Raw genomic sequence first — 26027 nt, forward strand, 5'->3', positions numbered from 1 at the left:
GACACTGTGCTAAGTGCTAAGGATACCAAAAAGGGCAAAGGACAATCCCTGCCCTCAAGGGGCTTATACTCTAATGGAGGAATTTATAATCTAACATGCCTGCATTTTGTTTTTCACCTGATATGTTGATACTCACTGCCAACATTTCATCAATTTACTTGTTTTAAATAATCATGATTTCATCCTGCTATAAGCACAAAAGATTATTTTATTTTATTTAAATGACTGTTTTGTTATTTCTAGTGTTAACAAACATGATCACTTTTATTTCTATTTTGACCATTCAATTTTTTAAGTAACCGGGTTTTAAATGAACATACACATTTTTGTCATTATTATTGTTCATTTGTTTCAGTTGTTATCTGGGACACCTTATGGGGTTTACTTGGCAAAGATACTAGAGTGTTTTACTGTTTTCTTTGGCAGCTCATTTTACAGATGAACTAAGGCAAACAGGGTTAAGTGACTTGCCCATGGTTCCCCAGCTAGTAAGTGTCTGAGGCCAGATTTGAACTCAGGAAGAAGAGTCTTCCTGACTCCTGACCCACTCTATCCACTATGCCACTTTGCTGCCTCTGTGTGTGTGTGTGTGTGTGTGTGTGTGTGTGTGTGTGTGTATCTATATCTATATAGATGATATATATATACCCATACACATATATGTCCATATATATGTGTAGATATATATGTATATATATATATGCATACATACATATTCTCTCTATGATCAAGTATATGATATATGGAATCTATTTGGAAAGCTTATAAATGCTAATCACTCCCATTTCTTTTCACAAATGACCATATGTTTTCAGGTCCATCTTGATGCAGCTGGCATCAAGTTGGCAGTTTTTTTTCTTCTTTCTAAGTTAAAACACAAAACTTTTTTAAGGTGTTAACAAAAAGAAATGAAAAACATCTTCATTTTATCCTTGCAGTTTTATCTTTTCATTCACATTATTGGATGGGGTAGGCCACATGATCTTAATCCAATTGCAATTGAAACCTTTGCTTCCTATTTCCTTCATTCTGTTCTATTCTGTTATCATAAGGAGTTCCATTCACACTGCTAGTATACAATTATAAGTAAGAATTTAGCTCATGCTTTGTAGAATTATATTTCAGAACATGTGGGTAAAAACCAAAGAGTTTCTCAATCAAGTTATAAAGATTATCAACCTTACTTTTTAAAGTCTTCATCCATAGTTATCTAAAAGGAAAAAAAAAAGTTAAATATTTCCTAAGGTAAAATCATATGGTTCTGAGCAACCTTCCATCTTAGATTTTACCAGATTTATCCCTGAGCTCTTGAGCCTCTACATCAGTCTCAGGGAAACTTAATTGCCACGAAATATAGGAAGACCATATGCTGGCTTTAGAAATAGATAGCCAAAAATATTTTAGAGAACTCTAGAAGGAGTATTTATTTTAAAAATTCATTAAATAGCTCATTTAAAGGATGACATAACAGCTACAAATAATTCAAAGGAATGAAATTTTTAGGATAAACAATTGTTTTTAGCAAATAGGATTTTTCAATTGGCATTAATAAATCATTTAATAATCACAGCTAAATTTTGTATAGAATTGTAAAAATTGTAAAGTACCTTATATTTGTTATGTTATTTGAGTCACATAGCAATCTTTTGAACTATTTATTAATCTTTTGTAAATATGGAAGCTGAGCCTCAGTGAGGTTAAGTGACTTATTCATGGTCACACAGCTATGGGGACAGATTCAAATTCATGTCTCTTGTAACTCCAACCCAGTCTTCTTTTCACTCTTTCACATTTGTTTCTTCAGAGCGTTAGTGAGACTTATCGACAATAATCCTGATTTCCTATATTGCATTAATATATATAAATGCATCAATAAACTAGAAGTGTATATACATGGACCAGTTCTTGTCCAGTTGTGTCTCACCCTTTGTGACCCTGTGGACCATATGGTTCATGGGATTTTCTTGGCTAAGATACTGAAATGGTTTGTCATTTCCTTCTCCAACAGAGGTTATGTAACTTGCCCAGGGTCACACAGCTAGTTTGTGTCTTAGGTCAGATTTGTGTTTAGGTCTTTCTGACTTCAGGCCCAGCACTCCATCCACTGCACCACCTAGCTGCCTCCAAAACCTTCTTTCTTGATGGGAATAGAACCAGGAACCTTTAGATTTTCAGTGTAATTCTCTTCCAACTGAACTATGTTGGCCATATTGACCAGATGGTACACTCTGTTGACTTAGCCTCCAAATATCATTGACAACTTCCTCACTGCATGTGATCAGGATTTTAATGGAAATGCATTAGCAGCTGATTAAGGTTCCAATGGGCATACATGTTCGAATTTTTTAACTTGTTATATGAAAGTTACAGAAAAATGTAATGTAAATATCAGTTCTTTCCAGAACAAAAAGTCATAATATTAATTTAATGAAAATATAATTAATAAAGTAGATATGGCTCCACAATCAAATAATACCTTCCTGTATGTTTGTATATAAATGTATAATTTGAAATATCTGGATTAATAAAAGAAATTTAAAAAAAAATTCTTACTTTATGCACTGAGAGGGTTGTAAATGATATTTGGAGTCTAACCCAATAAAGGCAGAACAGAAATTCTGGGGTCAGTGAAAAAGTGTGCCTAACATATGAAGGCCAGCTTAAGTATACTCACTCAGAATTATCACTAGAAGACTGGTCATTAAATGATGGAATTTTTCTTGCCAAAGCATTAAGAACCAACAGAGGGATGAAATCACAATATTTTTAAATATTTAAGAAGTGTCAGACTCAAAGATTGAATAGAAGGTGCCTTCTTGATTAGAATCAGTCAACTCCTTTGAAACATCTTCTGAAACAGACTGGGAAATACCAAAGGTGAGTAGCTGAGTTGAAAGAGAGATGTTTATTTTTAGCTAATTACTTTGCATCCCCAGAGATGCGTGCCTCATGAGACATTACTGATGGAGGAGAGAGAAGATAGCTCAGAAGCTTGCTGGGAAGTAGGGGTGAACTGGCCTGAGATGAAAAACTTGCTATGGGTAACATACGAAGTAAAAAACCAACTATATATGATTATATATTGTTGGTCTTTCACAATTCCTCAGTGATTTGTCTTCCCCAGCCCCAAATTAATTTGTATTTATTGTATATACACATGTGATTGGCGATATTCAGGGAACATACGCACCAGAAGAAGACCGCTTAAAGTGAATTTACTTTACAAAGGTATCATAATGGGGGTGGGGGGGAAGGCATGTTTGGGACTTGAAAAAAATAAAATTAAAATGATAAAAATAGATTTATCCTATTTTTAAAAAAACCTGTTTTAATTATATCCATATGTCGGTTATTAGAAAGGACAATGAAATGAATCAAGTGTTAAGTTTTTGGAAGGTAATTTTTAAACAAAATCATCTGGTAGTACAATGTGAAATCTTTCCCTTTAGATTTGACTTTTATTTGATCATAAAGAGGATCTTTATTGCAAATGGATTTTCTTAATTTATGAATATTAAAATCATTTTGTTTTGAAGCCCCTATCAAAGGGATGCTTGCTGACAAAGAGGAAAAGACAATTCTAAAGTCCTTGGTATGTGATGGTTAGAGATGGGGGTAGATAGATGCTAGTGTTAAGCAAGCAGAAATGCTTGAGTGAGTATTAATTTTGTAAACAGTTAATTCATTAGTGAATATTTTCGCGTTGTGATTATTTGTATTTCTGCACACAACTTTACAGAGAAACTGAATGTCATGATGGATAGTCAGCCTTAATGTCAGGAAGATGTAGGTTAAGTCCTGCCTCTAAAAAAGTCACTTAACCATGATTATGGTTGTTGAAATTGTTGTCATTTCAGTCATGTTTGGCTCTTCATGACCTTATTTGGTGTTTCCTTAGCAAAGATGCTGGTTGGCCATTTCCTTCTCCAGCTCATTTTACAGATGAGGAACTGAGGTAAACAGAGTTAAGTGACTTGCCCAAGGTCACACAGCTAGTAAGTGTCTGAGACTGGGTTTTAACTCAGGAAGGTGAATCTTCTTAACTGCAGACCCTGAAGACTCAGAATTCCTCTAGACAACTCAAGAAGATATTAAGTTGAAGAAGAGTTACTGATCTATATATGAATTCACTGGTGTAGAGAATCCCTCTGGAGAAAACTCCCTTTACCAAATGTAGATCAGTATGTAATACTTCCTACTCATGAATACCATCTTAGGTCAGTCCCTTATCACCTCTCACCTGGATTCTTTCAATTGCTTCCTAATTGATCTCCCTGATTCAAGTCTTCCCTGCCCACCTCCCAATCCCAGTCCATCTTTGTCACAACTGATAAAGTGGTTTTCCTTAAACACAGATATGACCATTGTACTTCAATAAACTTCAGTTGCCTCCAGTATAAAATATAAATTCTGTTAGATAATTTTTTCCAATATCTTTCTTTTGTTTTTTATTTCCCATGTCCTTGTAGGAAAAAAACAAACAAAACACAAGAATACAGAACCCTATTAACAAACTAGGAGAGTCAAGCAAAATAAATGCCTACTATGACCATGCCCCAACATATGCTCATTCTGTATATTAGTCCATACTAATTCTGTATATTAGTCCTCTTTATCTTTCTCATGAGACAGTCTATTGCTTCCTGTGCAGGGAATAACCATCCGACCACTAGTGGAGTTCCTTGATGTGAAGAGGTCAAATAAAAAGCAGCCAGCTGTCAGTGAAGAAATTCATTGCCGGGTATGTTTTTACTTTACAATGGAAATTTAAATGAGAAATGAAAAAAATATTCAATTCTGTAACATAACTGAGCAGTAATGTATCTGCCATCCATCTTTGTCTCTTACTGAGGAAAAAGGAGTCAGCAGTGAATATAAGGATGTGCTGAGGGGCAGAGTAATGGACAGAACTACAGTGTCACTACCTGTCTCAGCCTGATAAGCTCCAAAATGAAAATAGAGCAACTCGGAATTACATTAAGTTTCGGGCATTTGTTACCATAACTTGCACAAGCATTTCTTTATTGAGATACTTATTAATATATTTACTATTTTTCCATGGTGCTTTTTATACTATGATATCAAACACAATAGCCTGATGATAATTTGTGAAATATTTATTAGTAATATCTCATGAATACTAGTATTAATTATGATCATTTAAATGTTTTTATAAAATAAATTGTCAGAAAATTATACAAGGTTAAGAACCTGACATTATGAGTTAAGTGACTAAAGATACCTGGTATTTAGTGATACATACTAACAGTGTGTTTTTTCTCTTTTAGTTTTTTGATCATGTGAAGACTGGAATTGAAGATGTATGTGGACATTGGGGTCACAATTTTTGGAGAGATAGGTAAGAGTCCTTTTGTGAAACTGTCTTATTTAATTGGGCCCTTAACAACTCAGAAACTTGAACTTGAACTTTGAACATTTTCATTGGGTGACCTTTAAAGGCTTAGAACATAAGCAGGGATAAAGTATAGAAATATCCTCAAGAATTGATAGATATGGATACATATAGATAGAGATAGCTATATAAATAGTAATAGAAAAAAAAATAACCAACATGTCTAACTATATCCATATACACATGTATAAAAAAGGGTATAAATGTGTATTAACAAAAACATACAGGTATTCTGTAGATTTGAAAAACAGCTTTCACATCAAATATATAGATATGTAGATAAAGGTATAGATAGAAATATCTAGATAGATTAGACAGAATCTAGATTTATATCTGTAGTTCTGGCTAAATATCTATATAGCTACATAGGTGTATCTCTATATCTCTGTCTCTATATCTATACATTTAATGTGAATGCTATTTTCAAATCTAGATTAACATACATTAACATACATTTTTACATGTTTCTTTATACATATGTATATGGATACAAAGTCAGACATGTTGTTTATTTATATGATGACTTGCTGTAGATTTGTGGTTTATCAACCTACCAATTAAATAATTAATCCTGGGATATTTACTTTGTGTCAGCATTGTATTAGATACTATGGGAAATATGCATGAAATATGTCATACTCATTTCTGGCTTTCATGCAGATTATTGTCCAATTGGGAAGGTAGAATATATGTGTCAAAAATGTAGAGCTAGTAAGGAGATAAAAGAGTGAGTAACTGATCTTTTAAATTTGATCAGTGGTGAAAAGAAAGAGGGAAGTTATGACTAGAATGACTTGTGTCCTTTCCAACTCAGCTCAAATACCATTTTATTCGTTGGTTGTCTGTCTGTCTATCTATCTTTGTTACATTTTAAGTTCTGAACTATTTCCTTTCCTCTCTGCCCCCCCACACTAGAGGTCGCCATTTCACACACACAAACACACACATATACACATGTATACACACATATACATATGTATTTAAAACCATACAATGCATGCATCTATCAGTTCTTTCTATGGAGGTGGACGGCATTTTCTTTCATAGGTTCTTTGTTATTGATTTGAGTATTTATAATACTCAGAATAACTTAATCATTCATGATTACAATACTGCTGTTACCGTATACAGTATTCTCTTGGTTTTGCTGATTTCACTTTCCGTTATTTTATTTTGCTTTTGTTTGTTTTTTTTCTACTATTAAAAGCAATCAGTTCATTGAAAAGAATGAAACAGAAATTGTTGACAGGGAATTAGAACCTAAGATAAGTAAAGAAAAAGTGAGAGCAACGTGCCTTCAGCAGTGCTGCCAAACTATCACACAAGATAGAGCCTGAGGTCTCTACAGGAACTGTTGAAAGAAATTGCTAAGTTTCTGTCTGTGTTTTCTGAAAAATCTTTGAGAAACAGAACAGGGCAACAGTATCAGAGAAAAGTGATAAAACAGAGTGCAATGGAAGGTATAGAATCTTGATCTTTAAATATGGGATAAAAATAGCTACAAATATAAAAATAGCTACAAAAACTCAGTTTCCTTTTCTGAAAAATGAACAAATTGGAAAAGATAATCTCTGATGTCTCTGCCCGTAGTTGCATTACATGATTCTATGAGTTACTTTCTCTTTCTCACTCCTCTTGCATGTCGTCTTAAGTAGAATTCATCTATAAGAACAAAAAGTCAGTAGATAGGGAGTCAAGATGGTGGATGAGGCACCAGTTTACCTCTCTCAATGTTACCCTCCAAGCAATTTTAACTCCTCAAATAAAATTTTGGAATGGCAGAGCCAACATAAGTTCAGGGTGAGACATTTTTCTGACCTAAGAAAACTTAGGAGTTTGACAGGAGGGTTGTGACAGTTGCTGTTCCAGGATTGTTGTTGCTCCAGTTGGGTTGGAGGCTGATCTGGAGCCCACATAGGCATCCACAGCCACAACAGCCTCAGCAGCAGCTGCAGCAGTTTCAGAAACTCTCATCCGAGAGATGGCAAGGAGATCAGACAACTGGTCAGAAAGAGATTACAGGGGACCCTTTGCTGGCACTGAGCACCACTGACACTGATTGGCAACTCTGTCGCTCATATTAAGTTCTGAGTTGCAGTTTTAGGGTGGAGAGGAGTGCTGAAGGTCAGTCACAAAGGAGCAGGGGCCCTGGTCATAGTTCTAAGGCAAATAGAGCACTATTGCTTGTGGCTGCTGATGACCAGCGAGCTTTCTTGGGTAAAAACCAGAGTGTAGACAACGAGAGCAGTGAGTATACCTCTCCCAGGATCACACCATTTTGGAAGCACTCAAAACTTGCAGACCCCCAGAACTAACTCTGAAAACAATAGCACACAAAAGCCAGAAGGTTGGGACAGTGCCACCTTACCCCCAGGGTGAGCAGAGTATAACTTTAACATGAAGTTCAAAGTCAAAAAATAGGTTCAGAAAATGAGCAAATGGTAGCAACAACACAGTTTGACTATAAAAAACTACTACTGTGGCAGAGAACGCAAATACATAAACTCAGAAGAAGACTAAAAAAAAAATAGCTACAAACAAATCCCCAAATAAAAATGCTGATTGAACCCTAAACCAACAAGAATTCCTGGAAGAGTTAAAGAAATAGATAAGAATTGTAGAGGGAAAATTGGAAAAGAAATAAGAGTGATGCAAGAAAATTATGAAAAGAGAATTTTCAGCTTGGTAAAAGAGGCACAAAAATACTGGAGACTATCGCCTTAAGAAGAAGAATTGACTTACCAGTAAAAGTGGCAAAAAAAATTCACTGAATAAAAGAACTCCTTGAAAAGGATATGCCAGATAGAGAAGGAGGTATAAAAATTTATTAAAGAAAAGAATTACTTTAAAAACAGAATTGGCCAAATGAAAAAAAAAAAAAAGGAAGAAAAATCTCACTGAAGAAAATAATTTCCAAAAAATTAGAATTGGGCAAATGATCTCTAATGACTTCATGAGATATCAAGAAACAATAAAATAAAATAAAATCAAAAGAAAAAATAACACATGTAAAAAATAGATTGAGAAGAAATACAATAAACACATTTAGGGAAAGCAACTTTAAAAACCTTTATAAAACAGGTTATACAGTGATCAATATCAATTTCATAGGATAAAATATTTTCTACCTCTCAATTAATTTAATTTAATTTATTTAATATATATTTTTTTGTAATTTCATGTGATGAACCAGCAGGATTGCAATGAGTTTTTCCTTCTCCCTTATTTGTTTGTTTTGCTCAGCTATTTTTATTTACTATAATATAGGATTCTGTTGGAAGGGAGGAATGAGTTATTGAGAAGTGAAAGAAATGGAGAGAGAGAGAGAGAAAGAGACAGACAGACTGAGGGAAGGAAAGGGGAGGAGAGAAAGAGGCAGGGAGAGAGAGAAGAACAGCAGTGAAACAAAAACATAAAAAAGTCGTTTACAGAAACACAGAAACTGGACAATTTTGTTGATGACTTGCTACATTGAATATGGACTTTTAAAAATATGCTACGTGTAACTTAAATTCATATTTCAGTCATGGATCAGATCATAAATTTGGAGCTTGAGAGGACCTTACAGTCTGTTAAACCCAATATCCTTATTTTGCAGATGAGGAAACTAAGGTAAAAAGAATCACTTCCCTAGAGTCACACATTTATTAAATATCTGAGGTGAGATTTGAACCCCTATCTTTCTGACTTTAATCTAGCATTCCATCCATTACCCCATAATGCCTCCTCTCTTTTGTTTTAGTTTGTATATTTGAATGTTTGTTAGTTGTTGATAAATAAAATGTTTAATATTTTCAAATGATTAGGTAGAGCAAATTGCTGTCTTAAAGCCTCTCTTTTAATAAAATGTATCCAAATCATACAACAAAATCATTCAAGATTCTTTGAATTGTGTAACAACAGAGATAACTTTGTTCAGTAATCCTGTGATAATAAACATCAAGTAAGGCATAAAAGGGGTAATATTTGTATTTGCCAGAGGTGTTTACTAAAGGTGTGATGGAGGAGAACTAGTACAGAGTCCAAGTTCAGCAGGGATCACCTGTGGCTGGTGAAGGCTTCCAGGTTCTCCTGTTTGCAGATAACATCATCTCAATTACATGAAGCCCAAGAATCCTGCAAATCCTCCTGGAAGAAATTCACGACCACTAAAAAAATTTTGATCTAACACAGGAAAGATCAAATGGATGAAAAATATTGCCTAACTTAGAGATTCTTAATCTTTTTTTGTCATGGACTCTTGACAGTGTGGTGAAACCTAATGCTATTATTGTTTGAAGTAAAGGCTAAAATTCATTTAGAAGTTATTGCAAATAAAAATATATATTTTTTTCTCATCCAAGTTCAAGTACCATCTGAAATCTATCCACTGACCCATTGTAGATTTGTATACCTCAGGTTAAAAACGTCTTTGTCAGTAGGTGGGTAATGTATTTCATTGGTCCTCTGGAATTGTTGGTCAAGTTGATCAGTATTCTTAAGTCTTTCATAGTTGTTTATCTGTATAATATTGTGGCTATTATATAATTTTTCTTCTTGTTCTACTTACTTCATTCAGCCTTAGTTCATAAAATTTTCCCAGGTTTCTGTCTTCCTTTTCATTATTCTTACAGTACAATCATGTTCTACTCTGTTTGATCTACTGTTCTCCATTGGCACTGTCAGGTAAAAATGTAAAGTCATACTCAGGTTAAAAAATCCATTGTATAATATTGTATTGGGTACAGACACATGGCTGAGAAACAGTTCTTATGAAAAAAAGGCTTGAAAGTTTGGGTGGACTAGAAATTTACTACGACCTAATAATATGACATGGCAATAAAAAAAAAAAAATCTGAGGCAGCTTTAGGTTTCATTGATAGAAAATGTCCAGAACAAAAGAGGTTATAGTTCCATTGTGCTCTGACATTGTCAGATCAAACTGGAATATTCTTTTATCCAATTATTGGCACCACCCTTTAAGAAGGGCATGGACAAATTGGAGAAGAATCAACCAGGATAATGAAAGGATCACAAACCAAAGAATACCAGGATTAGCTAAATAAATGAAGAATTGTTTAGCCTGGAAAAGAGGAGGCTTGGGGGTGGGACTGGGAGTGTTTCAGCAACAATAGGTATCTTCAGGTGTTTGAATGGCTGTTTCATCAAAGAGAGGATAGATTTCTTTTTCTTTGCTCTTGTGGCTAGACTAGCTCCAAAGAATGAAAAAATTTCCAAGAATGCCCCAAAGGGCAGTGGACTACTTTGGAAGATAGTGGTCTGGCTATCACTGAAGAGTTTCAAAAGATCAGACAACTGCTTGTAATGGATGATCAGGAGGGGATTCCTGTGTTGAACTAAATGACTTCTGAAGTGTCTTCCAAATCTGAGATTTTATCATGCTACATACAGATACTTAGTGCAGACATCTGCCATTATCCGGCTGTACCCCCTGGATCAGGTGTCTGATACATGCTGGGACCTCATCTATAACCTTTGTTCCTTTTAGAGACTGAAATGGGAGCATAGAAGAATGCTTTAGGCATGGTAGGGTTCTGTTTACTTTCACTGAAGCTCCTAATATTGTTTTTCTGGTATGCCACACTTTGCTAATATGATTTGGTCTCTAGAGGATATGGGAAGCATGCCATAGTTTTTTAGAGTAGTTAAAGATGCTGATGTTGAGAATAAGAAACGAGTGTCTATGTAGTTTGGGAAATAGATGGAAGGTCCGATAGATGGAAAGTGTGGCAAAAAAAGCAGATAAATAAAACCCAAGAGCCATCAAGTAGATCAGATGTCATTGTTTTATTGATCTCAATATGGGTTTATCCTTTTGCTTATCTTTTGTAAAAAAGGCAAGTTTAAATGGATAATGTGTTATTGCCAAGAATCCTGATTCAGTGAATTCATATACAAGTCAGAACAAATGCAAAAAAATGAAAAAATACATGAATTCTTTTCATTAGTGACCAAACGCAGTTGTACATTTGCCATATAGTTGTGTCATCAATGATATCTCCATTGAGAAATGGTTCTTTTCCCGTAATTATTCTCAGCACTTGCTGTAAGTTAGGACAGTGGTCTAGCTTTTTAAAACCAGGAATTTTCAGTTTCATTCTGTAAATAGCTTGGTATACATGCATACCTACATACACACATGTGCATACATTATTAGGTATCATATATAATATATGTATATATTATTTAGACTTGAATGGTAAAGTGAATTGCTTTCCGGAAATTGGGAATTGCCTGTGATTTCCATTTTAGTACACGTTATTTTTTCCTAGCCAGTGACAACTGACTAGAGGGTTGGTTTTCTTTACTTCCAGGTTCAAAAAATTTGATGATAAATACCTGAGGAAGCTTCTAATTAGGGAAAACCAACCCAAGTCAAGCATTGTTTCATTATATAAAAAGCTGGAAATAAAACATGCCATAGAGATGGCAGAGACTGGGATGATAAGCACAGTGCCATCTATTGCTTCACTAAAGTAAGTATAATTTGGTAGAGAAAAATTCATCAATATTGGATGTGTGTTTTGTAACAATCTTTAAAGTTCCAGAAGGATAAATGACCCCAAGGGAGCTGATCTTGGAAGACATGGCAATGAGCACTCATTGCAGAGGGTAAGGTGAGTTCCTGAGAGATTTTCTGGTTTAAATATTAATGTACTGATTTTTAGAGGTTAATTTGGGAAGGGGGGTTGAGCAGTCTGATAATACCCATTTCTCCATTAGAGTATTTGCTTTTAGAAATTCAGTGCTTGAAAGTAAATTAAAATCTCCTTATCTCATGCTTTGTAATTGAATATTTTGAAAGTGTGTTATATTTGCTAGTATAAGCTAGCACAGAATTATGTAGCTGTTTTACCACAGATAATTGACATAGGGGACTTCATTACTTTCTGGGGTCATTCTCTGATATCTCATCTTAAGGCCAATGCAAAGAATTCTAAATTCATAGGCCACTGAATTAATCACAGACCATAAGAGCTTTTCCTTTGTGTATGATTCACTTTGAATTAAGAAATGACATTTCTTCATGCTAAAAAAAATGTATATTTGAAATAAAGCATCTAGACAGATAGAAGGGTAGAGAGAGATACATACTGATTTCATATAGAAATTAGGAGTAATTTAGTTATCAAAAAATTATGAGTCCTTTGTTCCAGGGTGACAGGCAATATAGTGGAGCAGATAGAAAACAAGCCTCATGTCATCTAGGAAAACCTGATGTGCCTCGTTTCACGCATATTGGCTCTGTGACCTGATCTTGTAGTGCCCGTGGCAGTTCTAAGACCAAGTTGTAGAGAAAGTGCTGACTGAGTTGATAGTTAATTTCTTATCTGCAAGTCCCGTATGCTAAAAAAAATGACAGTTACACTCCCTATTCCTTAATATTTCCAGAGCGAACTGCTGCCTACACTAACTACTTAGTGGCACATAGACACTCAGAATTTATAGACCCTAGAAACCTTCTAGTCCAATCATTTTATCATAAAGATGGGGAAACTGAGATCCGGGTATCTTAAATGGTTTTCCCAAGATCACACAGAGAATAAGCACCAGACGAATAGGTAGGTGAAGCAGGGATAAAGTGTCTGGTCCAGAGTCAGGAAGATCTGAGTTCAAATTTAGTTTCAGATACTAGCTGTGTGATCTTGGGCTAGTCACTTAACCCTGTTTGCCTCAGTTCCTTATCTGTAAAATGATCTGGAGAAGAAAATGGCAAACAACTCCAGTATCTTTGCCAAGAAAATCCCAAAATGGAACACAGAGTCAGACACGACTGAAAAATGACTAAACACCACCAACAACCTGTGACTCAACAGCCACTGAACTACACTGCCTCCAATTATAGTTCCTGTATGACAAATTGAATTAATCCATTCCTCCTGTTTTTTTCAGTTTGGGGAACCTATTATTTTGAGAAGAAAGAGCTAAAACTATGCCGACTCAAGAGTCAGGTGGAAAGGAACTATGTTAATACAATTAAAGTGCAAGATCAGCATATAGGGGCTGAGGTTCCTTCTCATCCCACACTCTGGCTTCTAGGCCATCAAGCAAGATCCCCCTGCCTTGCTTGCCTCTTCCACATACAGCCACAATCTTCTGCTATTTTTTCCACTGATCCTTGCCCTAACATCTGCTTTAATCATAATTTACTTGTTTAAAATGTTAGTAAAAGGAGAGAAAGTAGATAGATACCTCTTTAGAATGTGAATTATTCTGGGATTCCACATTATCCAAAAGGTACTCACAGCCATAAGCTCTAAAGTGTGGTGTCTGGCAAGAAAGAGAGTAAAAGGACAATTAATAATCAGGCAGATTCATCAAAAGCTTTTTTAAATTTTATTGAACTCACATGTATATAATAGATGTACAAAATACTTTGCTTATGATAGCTCCCTAATGGGCAGGTTGTGCAAGCTTTATTATCCCCATTTTATTGGCAGGGTAAATAAAACTTAGAGAAGTTAAGCAAATTGACCAGGATTTTATAGCTAGTAAATGCAGGAACTGTGATTTGTACTTATGCATGTACTCTGATTCTGATCAACACTCAGCACTAGAACACAGTGACTCTCTTACTTCCTGACATCAGTCACCTCCTCTTTTGGTATTTTCCTTCTCTCCTGGATTTCGGGATACCATACTTTCCTGGTTCTCTTTTAACAAACCATCGTTAGTCCTTTGCTAATTTTTTTCCTCTAAAAAATATTAACAAAACACTTAACTATACACATGATGTAGCCAGATCATTTTGAAAGTTATTCCTCTTATGAACAACTCTTTGTTTTTAACTTTTGGTGTGGTCAGAAAACAATACTACAACTCTTTAAAGGCTTTTTCCCTTCTGAATTCTTGTGCCTATGGTGGCTTTTTTGAATGAAGTTAATGTTATCACTTTCTTCAAAGAACCATAATAATTTCTAAAGGGAAATAAGACTGGAGGTTTCTACAGCTGAGTATAGCTCTACCCTCCTTTTTTTTTCCTCCTCTTCTCTCCCTTCCACCCATCTCACTCCATGACTTCAGTTCTACATAGGTGACTCTCAGATATCTATCTCCAGCCCTAACCTTTCCTCTAAAGTCTATAAAACTCAACTCAAAGCCCTACCATTCCAAGGTGAAACCTAGTATCTTTCTTTCCAAACTGGTCTGTCCTCTGAGTTGAGTATTTCTGTCAGTGGCATCACCATTGACTTGGTCTCCTTTGTTCAGATCTTTGGCAATCTTGCTTTTCCTCAACTCTCATACGTTACTAGTCACCAACACCTTTCCTTTCTGTCTTTGGTGGTCTGTTTGCTCCTCTCCAGTGCCATTGTCACCCCCACCCACAACTCCATTGGCTTTCATTATGATAGGTCTGGTCCTATAATAGCCTCCTCCTTGGCCTTCTTCATCACTTCATTTCTTCAATATATACTACACATTACTGCCAGACTACATTCCTTTTGGATTGATTTGATTTTGTCACCACTCTGTTCTAAAACTTGAGTTGTTTCCTGTTTTTTACTGGAGAAAGTTCAAACTCCTTTCCAAGCATCCAAGGCCCTTCATAATTTGGCAGTACTCTATATTTATTCCCTTCCCTTCTGTTCTCTTTCTTTTCTTCTTTTAGAGAAAGAGTGCAACACTTGAAATTTATCCACTTGCCTCTCTTGACTACATTTGTACAGTTTAGTTTTACCTATATATTCCTATATTAGTTTGTGTAATATTTTTAGGAGGGATAAGATAAAAATGACACTGGCTTGTGCCATCTTTGGATATTTAAGAGAAGGAAATGCAGGAGAAAGTCAGTTCTCAGACTAAATGAGTTTTCCTTTCATCATCAACAGGGTCTTTGGATTCTTTGTTGCTTCATGTTTTTGAAATACACTTGCATTTCTCTGACTAGCAGCCATTTGTGTGTTTCGGGTCTCTTGTATGCTTTTCCATTTTGGAGGCCAATTTTTCTTCTGCCATTTTACTGGCTATTGTTTTCTGTGATTGCTTTCCAAGGTACTTCTTTCTCATTTTCTCATCTCTCAGATATATGCAGTGCTTTCATACTGCCATGCCTTTGCTCAATCCATGCCTATGCTCCTTAACCCTTTTTCCATCTGGCCTGTTTAATTCCTATTAATATTGTAAAGCCCAATTTAAATGCTACTATGAAGTTTATTTTAGTCAATCATGTGACCTCTTTGGCACTCTATCTTCCAACATATAAAATGAAAATATTGGGTGAGATGATCATTATGGCCTCTTCCAGAGCTGTAATTAAAGAACAAAACAAAATGAAACAAAAAACAAAGCGATAATATGTCAGAATAGAAAGAGCACTTGACCAGGAGACCTGGTATTGAGTCCTGGCTCTGACACTTTGCTTTCTGTGACCTTGGGTAAGTCATATAACTTCTTTGAACCTCAGTTTCCTTATTTGTGAAATAAGGATAATATGATAGCACCCTCCTCACAGAGCTGTTTTGATGAAGATACATTATAAAACTTTAATTTTTATACAAATTTGTTATCATTATGATCTACCTAGTCCTAATTCCTTGGACCCCACATAAACTTTGTTTGTACCTCAATTATGTTTACTGTTTTATGTTATATTATTTGCATATGCACTAAATTATAAGCTTTACAGAGGCAGAAAAGATTTTTCTAAGCTTTGTATTTCATCATATACCAAGAACACCTTGGCACACACAGAGTTTACTGAGTTACAAACACCTTCTTCCTTGGATAATATCACATGAACATTGATAAACTCTTGCTCTTAAGCCTTGACTACTCGTTTTGTTATATCAGTTCTCACTTTTGTTATATCAGTATTATCTTGAATGTGTTAAAAATACAATTGAATATATTTAAAATATTAATTTTTTAAAAAAATGTAATGCCTCCTTCATGAGTTTTTGAGACACATTGCATCTTTTGGGACAATATCACAGCCTACTTGATTGGATCTGGATGAGAATCAGGTTTCATCAATGTTGCTTTTATAGGTCTTCTCATAGAGAAGGGTTACTTCTGAATTTGACCCATCTCATTCATTTTGTATTGAGGTGGATCTCTTTTCCAGGAGGCCATGCCTGTGGACTTTGTCTTTAAATTCTATAGGTATATCTAATTTGGTTAAGAAAACTACAGGGTGGTTTAGGATATCTAGTTCAGTTTCTTTATTTTACCAGAGATGAGGCTAAGGTATATGAGGTGAAGTAATTTGTCCAAATTCACACAGTAAGAAGCAAAAAGGGATTTAAACCCAAATCTTCTGACTGCAAATCTAGTGCTCTTTCTAAACCCTTATACCATTTTTGGATTTTTAATTAAATAGTTCTTGAAGTACTCTCTTTTCATAAGATTGTTTTGTTTTACTTTTTGGAGAAGTTCATCATCACTTTGAGGATGAGAATCTATCACTCCAATATTTATCAAATGTTAAAAATGTTATTTTTTTTCCAAACCTTTACAGTGATTATCGTGAGGAAAAAATAAGAAAGCTGACCCCTGGTGAAATGGATGAGATACGACAAATATTGTCAAGGAATCTCTATCAAATACGACAGCGTGTAAGAATTTTGATATGTTTACCAAAATATCTCACATCTTTGAATGAAAAAGAACATCAGTATAGTTGGGCTCTAATTGGATATTCTTCCATCACCTGAAAATCAGTATGACCTATGGTCTTCATCAGTATTCCCCTCAGTCAGGCTTCCCCTTAAACTTCACTTTTTCTGTCATTGGTACCATGATTTTCTCTTGTCTCCAGAATCAGAATTTTGAAGTCATACTTTACTTCTTTTCCTGTATATCTCATATTTATTCATTCTCAAAGTTTCATCAGTTCTCCTTTCAAATACCTCCCACATCCAACCCTTCTCCTGCAACTCCACTGCCCTATCCTATGCTTATTGTTGGCAGTTTTGCCTTAGACACTTCGATAGCCTCTTGTCAGTCTCTCCATTTACCAGGATCACTTCTTAGCTCTAATCCCTTGGGGAAGTAATTCACTCACATGAAGCCCCAGGGTTTTTCCCCTGCAAAACTGAGTTTAATTGTACCTGCTATACCTACCATTACAGGATTGTTGTGAGGATCTATAATACATACATACACACTTATACATAATATGCACACATGTTTGTATATGTATATATGTAAATGTATGTGTGTATGTGTATATGCACACATATGTGTGTATATTTGCATATCTCACATTTTTAACCCTAAAATAAATTAACAAACATTGTTAATTAACAAGTATATTCCATAATGAGGAAGGGAATGGTAAATAGTAGGCTGCCTGACTTCTCTGGCCAGAGCATACCCCAAAGACCACTGAGCCTGTGGCCTAGCAACTTCCAAATAACATGGCTCAACTCTTTAAAAAAACTTGGTGCTTTTGTATAACATACTAAGCCCTGTATGGGCTCATGGCCTTTTCCCTACCCTTTTCTACAACATGACATTGGGCAAACCAAAGCATAATGGGGATCTGTTGTTTCCCATCACCACCATCCCTACCTCTACGTTGCCATTACACTGTCCTAGACATCGGTGATACAAATACAAAAGTGAGGCATTCAGATGCATGAAATCATAATGAATGACACAAATATCAGTGATGCTTTATTATTGTTGCTGTTTTTACTTTTAATATTATCATCTCTAATGAAGCTGTCAGACAAATATTTCTAAAATCCCACTTCATGTCATCCTGTTGTTAAACATCTAGAATGGTTATCAATATGAAGTCCACAATTCCTCTGCCTGACTTTCTAGGGCCCTCTGCAATCTGTTCCTACATTATCAATGAATTCTATTTAATTCAAGTAACTTTTATTTATTCTTACAATGTGAAAAATATCATTCTAGGCATTAGGGGTGCAAGGATAAAAAATGGTACAGTCTGACTTAAAAGAGCTTAAAAATTAAAAGAAAGGAAAAGATATAGACATAGAAAATCAATTAATTAAGCATTTACTATGTTCCAGACACCATGCTGAGTGTTGGAGATTAAGAAGAGGCAAAAACAGACAGTTCCTACTTACTAATTGCATAGGAATAGAGTGGTGTGAGTCCACCACACTTGTCACGTCCATTTATATTTTGTTGCATCCTCTCATTTTCTCCTGTGGCACAGTAGAAAGAACATTGGATTTGGAGTCAGAGAACCTGAGGCCTATCCTGACTCTTCATCTTAGTACTTGTATGACCTAGGGCAAATCAGATTAGCCTCTCTTGGCCTCATTTTACTCAGCTGTAAAATAAGGGATCAGGTGGTTTCAAAGATCCCTTCCAATTCAAAATCAATGATCCTGTTAGATCTTTTGTATCTGAAGAAATGAAAATCATCAGTAATTTTAATTCATTTTAGGAAATGTCTATATAGTTTTAACAGCTTTTAATTATGGACATTATACATACGTTGAAAAATTTTTCAAAAGACCCATTTTAGCACCCTTTGGATTTGTTGATTCTGATTAGAGGTGAATATGATAGGAATTTCTTTTATAGAAATTGACAACAGGCCTGGAATTAGCTGAATAGGGGATTTAATCAAAAGACCATGGCACCCCCTTGTGGCTGAAGTGGTGCAGATTTTGCTGTCTATCATACACATTCAAAAATGCATTTGACTTCCTGGAAATAAAAATATTTTTTCTGCCTCAGTCCATATAATATATACTCTCTATTGTTTCTTGAATGGAACATGTTAACCTAAGATAGGTTAGTATAGTAAATAGTAAAGACTGGTCTTTACTCAACCAGTTTCTCTTTTCATTTGCAAAAGTAATTGGTTCATCAAAAAGAAGACTAACATAGAAAAACTAACAGTGTAAATATACATGGATATTTAAAATATATTATTTGTTTCATTGAGACTTTAAATACTCCATTGACTTGAAAAGTCAAAGATATATGTGATATAATTTTAACTTTTTTCAGGCCTGATGAGTCAGTGTTTTTGTTAAAGATCCCCTATTTGTTTCCCTTTCAGACTTTGTCCTATAATAGACACAACCTGACCACAGATACAAGTGAAAGGCAAGCCAAAGAGATTCTGATACGACGTCGGCACAGCTTGAGAGAAAGCATAAGGAAAGACAACAGCTTGAACTGGGATAGACGGGTAACTTAACTTCTATCTTTCTAGTTAATCCTGAAATCATCTGAGCCCAGAACTTCAAAGAAAGCTTGGCCAACAGTGACTGAGAAACAGACTCCCACTGTATATCATCACCTTTGCTAATTCATGAGCAACTTTCAACTTTAGTTTTTCAATGCATTTCTGACAAGGAAAGCTTCTTTAAAAATAAGGGAATTATTTAGTTATCATTTTATCTGATTGTTTATAATGTCCTCTGTGAAATAAGACAGTATGTGAACATAATCTTTTTTTTAAAAAATGAGAAAATTTTCTTTCTCAGCATGACTAATAAGGAAATATGTCTTAACATGATTGCACAAATATAACCTGTATCAAATTGTTTGCCCTCTTAGAGACGAATGAAGTGAGAGAGGGAAAAAATTTGGAACTCAAATTTTTTTGAAATAAATGTTAAAATTTGTGTTTACATGTAACTGGAAAAAATAAAATACTATTTAAAATACTATTTGATTACTAAAATACTATTTAAAAAAATTAAATAGAATGCAACCCACATATGCAAATAGGCACCAGCAAAATAGATACGCCTAAGTTTAATTTCTTCCCCTCCCTTCTATTCCTCCACCTCTTGCTGAGAAGACAAGTAATATATCTATTATACATTTAATATACCTTCTTAAAAAACAAAACAATTGTATTTGTAATTTTTGCTTATCATATGCTTCAATTGCTTTTCTTTAAGAAAATATAGAGCATTCACTCTTTATTCAAACGTGCACAGATACATATGAGTACAGACAGTTTTTTTCTGATTGTCTCATGATTTCAGACTTCTAGTGCTAACCTCCATTCTACTTGAGCAATGGTCAAATATTTAAAAACGAGTTATTCTTAGAATATTAAAGAAACATGTGATTTTAGGTTTAGGAACTATCATTTGAATTTTGAACACCGATTCAATTTTTGGAATGGAATTATAAATTTGTAAGCTCTGAAAAAAATGCAATTATACATAAAATAAGATGGGTTTTTTATGTTGTTTTTTTTTTTAAATAAATATGCAGGCATCTACTTCAGCATCCCGGTATTTGTCACTGCCTAAGAACACTAAACTTCCAGAGATGTTAAAAAGGAGACATAATGTGTCCAATGCAGGTAATGAATATGTACAGAAATTAATTTAATTACTATTGTCATTAAGAGAGAAACAGCCAAAATTGTCATCTTCCATTAGGGTTCACAGGATCATGGAATTCTTGAGTTGGAAGGGACATCAGTGATCATTTAATTTGCCCCATACCTGAAAAAAATAATTGTCTCTTCTTTAGTTTTGATTTTACAGTTACTTATTAAGGTCCTACTTTGTGTGAGGCACTGTAGATGCTGGAGATATAGAAAAAAATAAATAACCTCTGCCCTCAAGGTCTTATATTCTGTTGGGAGAAATGCATCTTTATCCAGACAAAGAAATCCAAATGTGTGTGTGTGTATGTATATACATACATATATATATATATATATATATATATATATATATATATATATATATATATATATATATATATATGTATGTATGTATGTATGTATATGTAAAGTAAATTCACAGGTCAGGAAGACCTCATACCCAGGAACATCTAGAAAAGATCTCATTACCTAACATCTTCCAGCTTCCTGTCATTAGACAGTTTGCCTCTACACTTGGAATGTTCCCATTCCCTAGTTGTATTCAAGGCTTGGGGTTCTACAAAGTAACTGATAATTGGTCATCCAAACTTTGTTTGAAGGCTTCCCAAGAGAAGGAATCCCACTACCTCCGGAGGTATTCATTTCCACTTTTGGATAGCTCCAATGGTTAGAAAGTTTGTCTGTTTTTTCTTCTTACATCAAGCCTAAATTAGTCTACCTATTAGTTCATAAATCAAACATTTCATAAATCCACAATTCCTGCCATTTATTAATAATATTATTATCACAGTATAGTCTACAAATAATTAACTGAGTTAATCTCTGCAAAGATTCCATTAACAAGATAGTGGAAAACATTATTATGTTTTAGTTAATGAAAAGATAATGAATGGAAAATTTGCAAAAGTGTAAATATTTATCATCTTTACAGTTATTCTGAAAAATCAATACAGTTTTTAAGGAAGCCAATGGTGTATCTTGCAACCTAGAGTATTTGTTCAATCTGAACCAGTAGGTTTTCTCTCACTTTGTAGATTGATGATATTCTGAGTAGATGCAGCTCACCCAAAGACATCCTTCCCCACTCCAAAGAGAAGTGGGGCAGGATTCCCATGATGTTGAAAAGTGGAAAGGGATAATAACACACTTCCTTTGTTTATCTGAAGACTGGACAGACTAAGAGAGATGATCAAGGAAAGAAATCCAGATTACAGGAATCAGGAAAATAACAATGGTTAACATTTATATAGCATTTTGAGGTTATGCATATATTGTCTCATTTGATCCTTACCACAACCCTATGAGGTAGGTGATATCCTCATTTTAAAGCTGTGTGACCCTGGATAAGTCACATAAACTGTCTTAGCCTTATTTTCTTCATATGCAAAATAGGGATAATAATAGAACCTGCCTCATAGGGTTCGTATGAGGATCAAATAAGATCATATATATTAATGTAAAGCACTTTGTGAACCTAAAAGTGCTATATAAGTGCTAGCTGTTGTGAATGCCCAGGTATCAGTAAGAATCTTGTCCCATGGCATGCTGATCCAGTTCTGTGTGTCTTCCATTCCAGCCTGACTTTCCTTCCTTTGCTCCCATGATAGATGGCAATAGCAGTGACTCTGATCCAGATACTGGGACCACAGTGCTCAATTTGCAACCAAGGGCAAGGCGTTTTTTGATGGACCAGCATCAGAAGCCCCATCAGCAGTACCGCATGGAATGGAGAAATGAAGTACATGGAGATGCCAGCAGAGGGCAGCCCTCCATCACCTCAGCTTCCCCTAGCTCTGCCGTGCAAGCACAGACGCCAGGTGTGCTCCGGCAGCCTTTGCTCTCTAAAGCCAGATTTGGCACTGTGAGAGAAGAAGGTTTGACTGAAGGCAAAAAACCCCTGCCTCCCCCCAGGCTAGTCAGGCGGGCCTCAGAGCCTGGAAACCAGAGACACAGATATGGAAGTGATAACCCTTAGTGGAAACAGCCAAAGCAGGACTGTGGTAACTCGCCTAACACATCTGTAGCTTATTATCCTGAAATCTGACAGAACAATTGAATCCATTTTAAACTCACTATGGATCTAAATATTTTCTGTGGGAGGCAGGGCCAAGCCATCGATTTAATGGGATGAAATGAAAAGCCCAGCAGGAGGAAAACAAACAAAGCAAAGGAAAAAAAAATCATAAAGCATCTTTTATGATTAGATTCTCGCAACTGCATTCTTTCCAGGCTTGAAAAAATAAAAGTGTGCCTTTAATGGTTCTGGAACTGAATGACAGAACTAAAATATTTTTAGCAAACACCACTGATGGTGAAAACACATATATCTATGCCTCACTCGAGCTTTTATTTATTAAATTTTCTTTTCATCTATAACCCATGTCTAAATGAATAGCACCCCTAATTTAAAAAAATGCATAGACATTTTTCTTGAAAAAGAAGGCAGAACAATATGGAGCTGTTTTTGAAGGATGACAAGTCTGTCAGCAGACTTTGAGGGAGTTTCCCATACTGCAATGGGGCAACAAAGAGTATTTTTCAGAACAGAGTGTTCAGCTACAGCATTCGCATCTCAGTCAGGAAAATCATCAGATAAACTATATGGACAAAGTGACCTGGCTGTCATGAGGTGGTCTTAGGGCCATATGATCCCACCCCCACATACTCATCTCTAATCCTGTGTTTGGCTGTGATGTGAAAATTGAATCTCCACTTCTTGTTTACCTGGTGCAAATGGACTTCCTGGGCAGTGTAGGCGAGATTGGCACATGGTGGGTTGCAGACTTACCTGACTATGAAGTTCCATCCACATCATTTGTAAGTAGTGTGGAGGGCAGTAGGGCATCTCAGAGTTCCATGTGTTTACATTGTATCGGTTGATAACTTATACTGTGCAATATTAGGGAGGATGCAGGCAGTCCTGGATCCATGCCCGCCTGTTACCACCTCTTCAGCTAGAATTTCTCTTTTGGGGACTTTAGGACAATGAATCCAGGTCATTACCTCCATTTGCCAACTACAATATGACAGCTGGCATACTATGCTCCAAAATTTTATAAAAATGAGAGAATTCTCATTGTTATTTGTAGATTTTTTTTTACCCAGGAGACATTTTCACATGAGAATTTAAAATAATCCGCTGTACCTACTCTAAAAAAACAGAAACTACTGACTTAGAGATGGTTACATATAAAGCAAGTACAATTATAACTCAACATTTTTCCATTTAAATTGAATTTAGATATATGAGTAATCTAAGGTATAGCATAAATTTAAGTATCTGTGAAATTTAAGTATATCTAATTGCTATTTGATTGACTTTCCCTTTTTGTTAAATAATACATACCCCTTTCAACTTGATTGGTACTAAGATTTAGACTAATTATGTCCACATATAAGATTGAAATTCTGACAGAGGCTCCCCAGATTTCATGTAGGTAAAAACTTGAAAAGGGCTACAAAGACCTGACTTGGATTATTGAGAAAAGATGTGAAAATGGATATGGTTTAATTGATTAATTAGAAAGTTCAAGCAGAAATTTTCATCTTTAATTTGCTTATGGAAGCCTTTTTCCTTGTTTTCATGCCCTAGACCCTGAAGCCTTTGGGTATGGGACTGGATACAACGTGACCAAGCCAGAACAAACATGTCTGTCAGGATCACACTTTGTTTTCAGAACCTTTAGAGATACCTAGTTAATACTAAGGATATATGAAAAAAAAAAAACAAAACAGTTTTTAAACCACTAGACTTTGGGCTTAGTGCCAAAAACCAAACGGAAAAAAAAACTACCAAAATCCAAAATGAAAAAAAAAATCCCACCAGAACTTTAAACATAGAATAGGTATTTATAGATTTTTTTTGGTAAAGACAAAAAATAGAGGTGGTTTATAGATTTTTAATGAAGGCACATAATCAAGTTTAAGACATTTGTGATATATTTTTAACAAAGCCAAGAATAAGTTATGGTTTTCAGATTAGTATAGATGAAGCCATAATGGAAAATGTATAGAAAATGAAGGAGAAAGGGAAAATGACCTTATTAGTTTCCCATGTTTTTTTATTTCACAATTTTCATGTAAGACTATAAGGAGGGAACAGGGAAATCTTTTTACAACTCATTTGTTACTTCTTAAGGAAGTAGACAAAATTCAACTTTCACTTACTAGAATTATGAACTTGCATGTCATTTTTAAATTTATTTTTACAAAGAAAGGACAAGCATCAGGTGTTTTAATCCAAAATTTGAAAAAGAAAAATCAGTGCCTTGCACATAGTAAATGTCTGTTTAGTTGAATTGAATTAATATAAATGGTTATTTTCCCCCCTGTGAAACAAAGCAACTAAGAGATAGTTATCTAAGCTTGCCTCAATTTTTTTTTTCCTATCATGCTATTATGATAGCAATTGTTGTCTTTGGTGATCATTTGGGAATTCTAGGTAATGTGGAAGGCAAAGAGTATGCAAGTCTTACCACAACACCTACCTTTAAATAATTATTATTATAACAGAATACCATGATGAAAAATGAAAAGTATAATGAAATGATTGCCAAACCTCAGCGAATGGCTCACTTATTTCAAACATTATTTAATAACACAATTTTAGTACAACAACATCAACAAAATTTGACTCTTCTTTGGAGGTTGTTGTAATAGAAGTTGACTTGTATTGCATACAGGCCTTTCTTCTCACATCATGAAGAGGGCTCATTCTGAGGTATTTCTAAATGAAAACAGGTATAAATTGGTTTTTTGTTCTTTTGGAATGATTCATTCATTCAAAGATGCCACATTGAGATGGCTTTCTTTAGATCTTGCAGATTTGTGTATTTTGTATTGGTCAACCTTTGGTAATTGCAGAATTCCACCCAGTTATCTGGGATGACTTTTTTTTTTTTAGCTTAGATTATGCTTTTTAGGGAGATTGGACAATAGTACTTCGGTGAGTGTGGGGGATTGTTAATTTATATTTTAAAAATCTTTAATTAAAATGTATAGAATCACATTAATTTATTAAATACTTAAGCACATTTTGCATTTGTTGCACTACCCAAGTTATGTTTATATTGAAATTGGCATTTTAATATCAATGTAAAAATCACAATGTTTTTGTTGATTGGAATATTAAGTTTGTCTATATTCTACGAGGACTGATTAAAGAGTTTGCTTTATTCAACAAGTGGAAATACAAGTTGACGTTGTCAGCCACGGTTTGGATGAAACTAGCATGGCCTCTACCTATCACTGTAGGCAAGAATGAATCACAGATCATACCAGATTTCTATCCTGTTTGTTTGTTTTATTCCTATAAAATGTTGTTGGGTT

At 34.9% G+C, this 26027-nt stretch overlaps 1 protein-coding gene across 2 annotated transcripts in view; it reads left to right on the forward strand.

Moving 5' to 3' along the window:
- SLC9A2 (solute carrier family 9 member A2) overlaps positions 1 to 26027 on the forward strand; it is a 105119-nt gene extending 79092 nt beyond the window's left edge. For both annotated transcript variants that reach the window (XM_072621730.1, XM_072621731.1), the window contains 7 exons: positions 4652 to 4741; positions 5289 to 5359; positions 11728 to 11889; positions 16872 to 16968; positions 19404 to 19535; positions 20579 to 20669; positions 22307 to 26027. In XM_072621730.1, the coding sequence (XP_072477831.1) occupies positions 4652 to 4741; positions 5289 to 5359; positions 11728 to 11889; positions 16872 to 16968; positions 19404 to 19535; positions 20579 to 20669; positions 22307 to 22674 (1011 nt within the window). In that variant the 3' untranslated portion in view covers positions 22675 to 26027. The remainder of the gene's footprint in view (positions 1 to 4651; positions 4742 to 5288; positions 5360 to 11727; positions 11890 to 16871; positions 16969 to 19403; positions 19536 to 20578; positions 20670 to 22306) is intronic.

The sequence above is a fragment of the Notamacropus eugenii genome, chromosome 6 (assembly GCF_028372415.1).
Source record: "Notamacropus eugenii isolate mMacEug1 chromosome 6, mMacEug1.pri_v2, whole genome shotgun sequence".
Taxonomy (NCBI): domain Eukaryota; kingdom Metazoa; phylum Chordata; class Mammalia; order Diprotodontia; family Macropodidae; genus Notamacropus; species Notamacropus eugenii.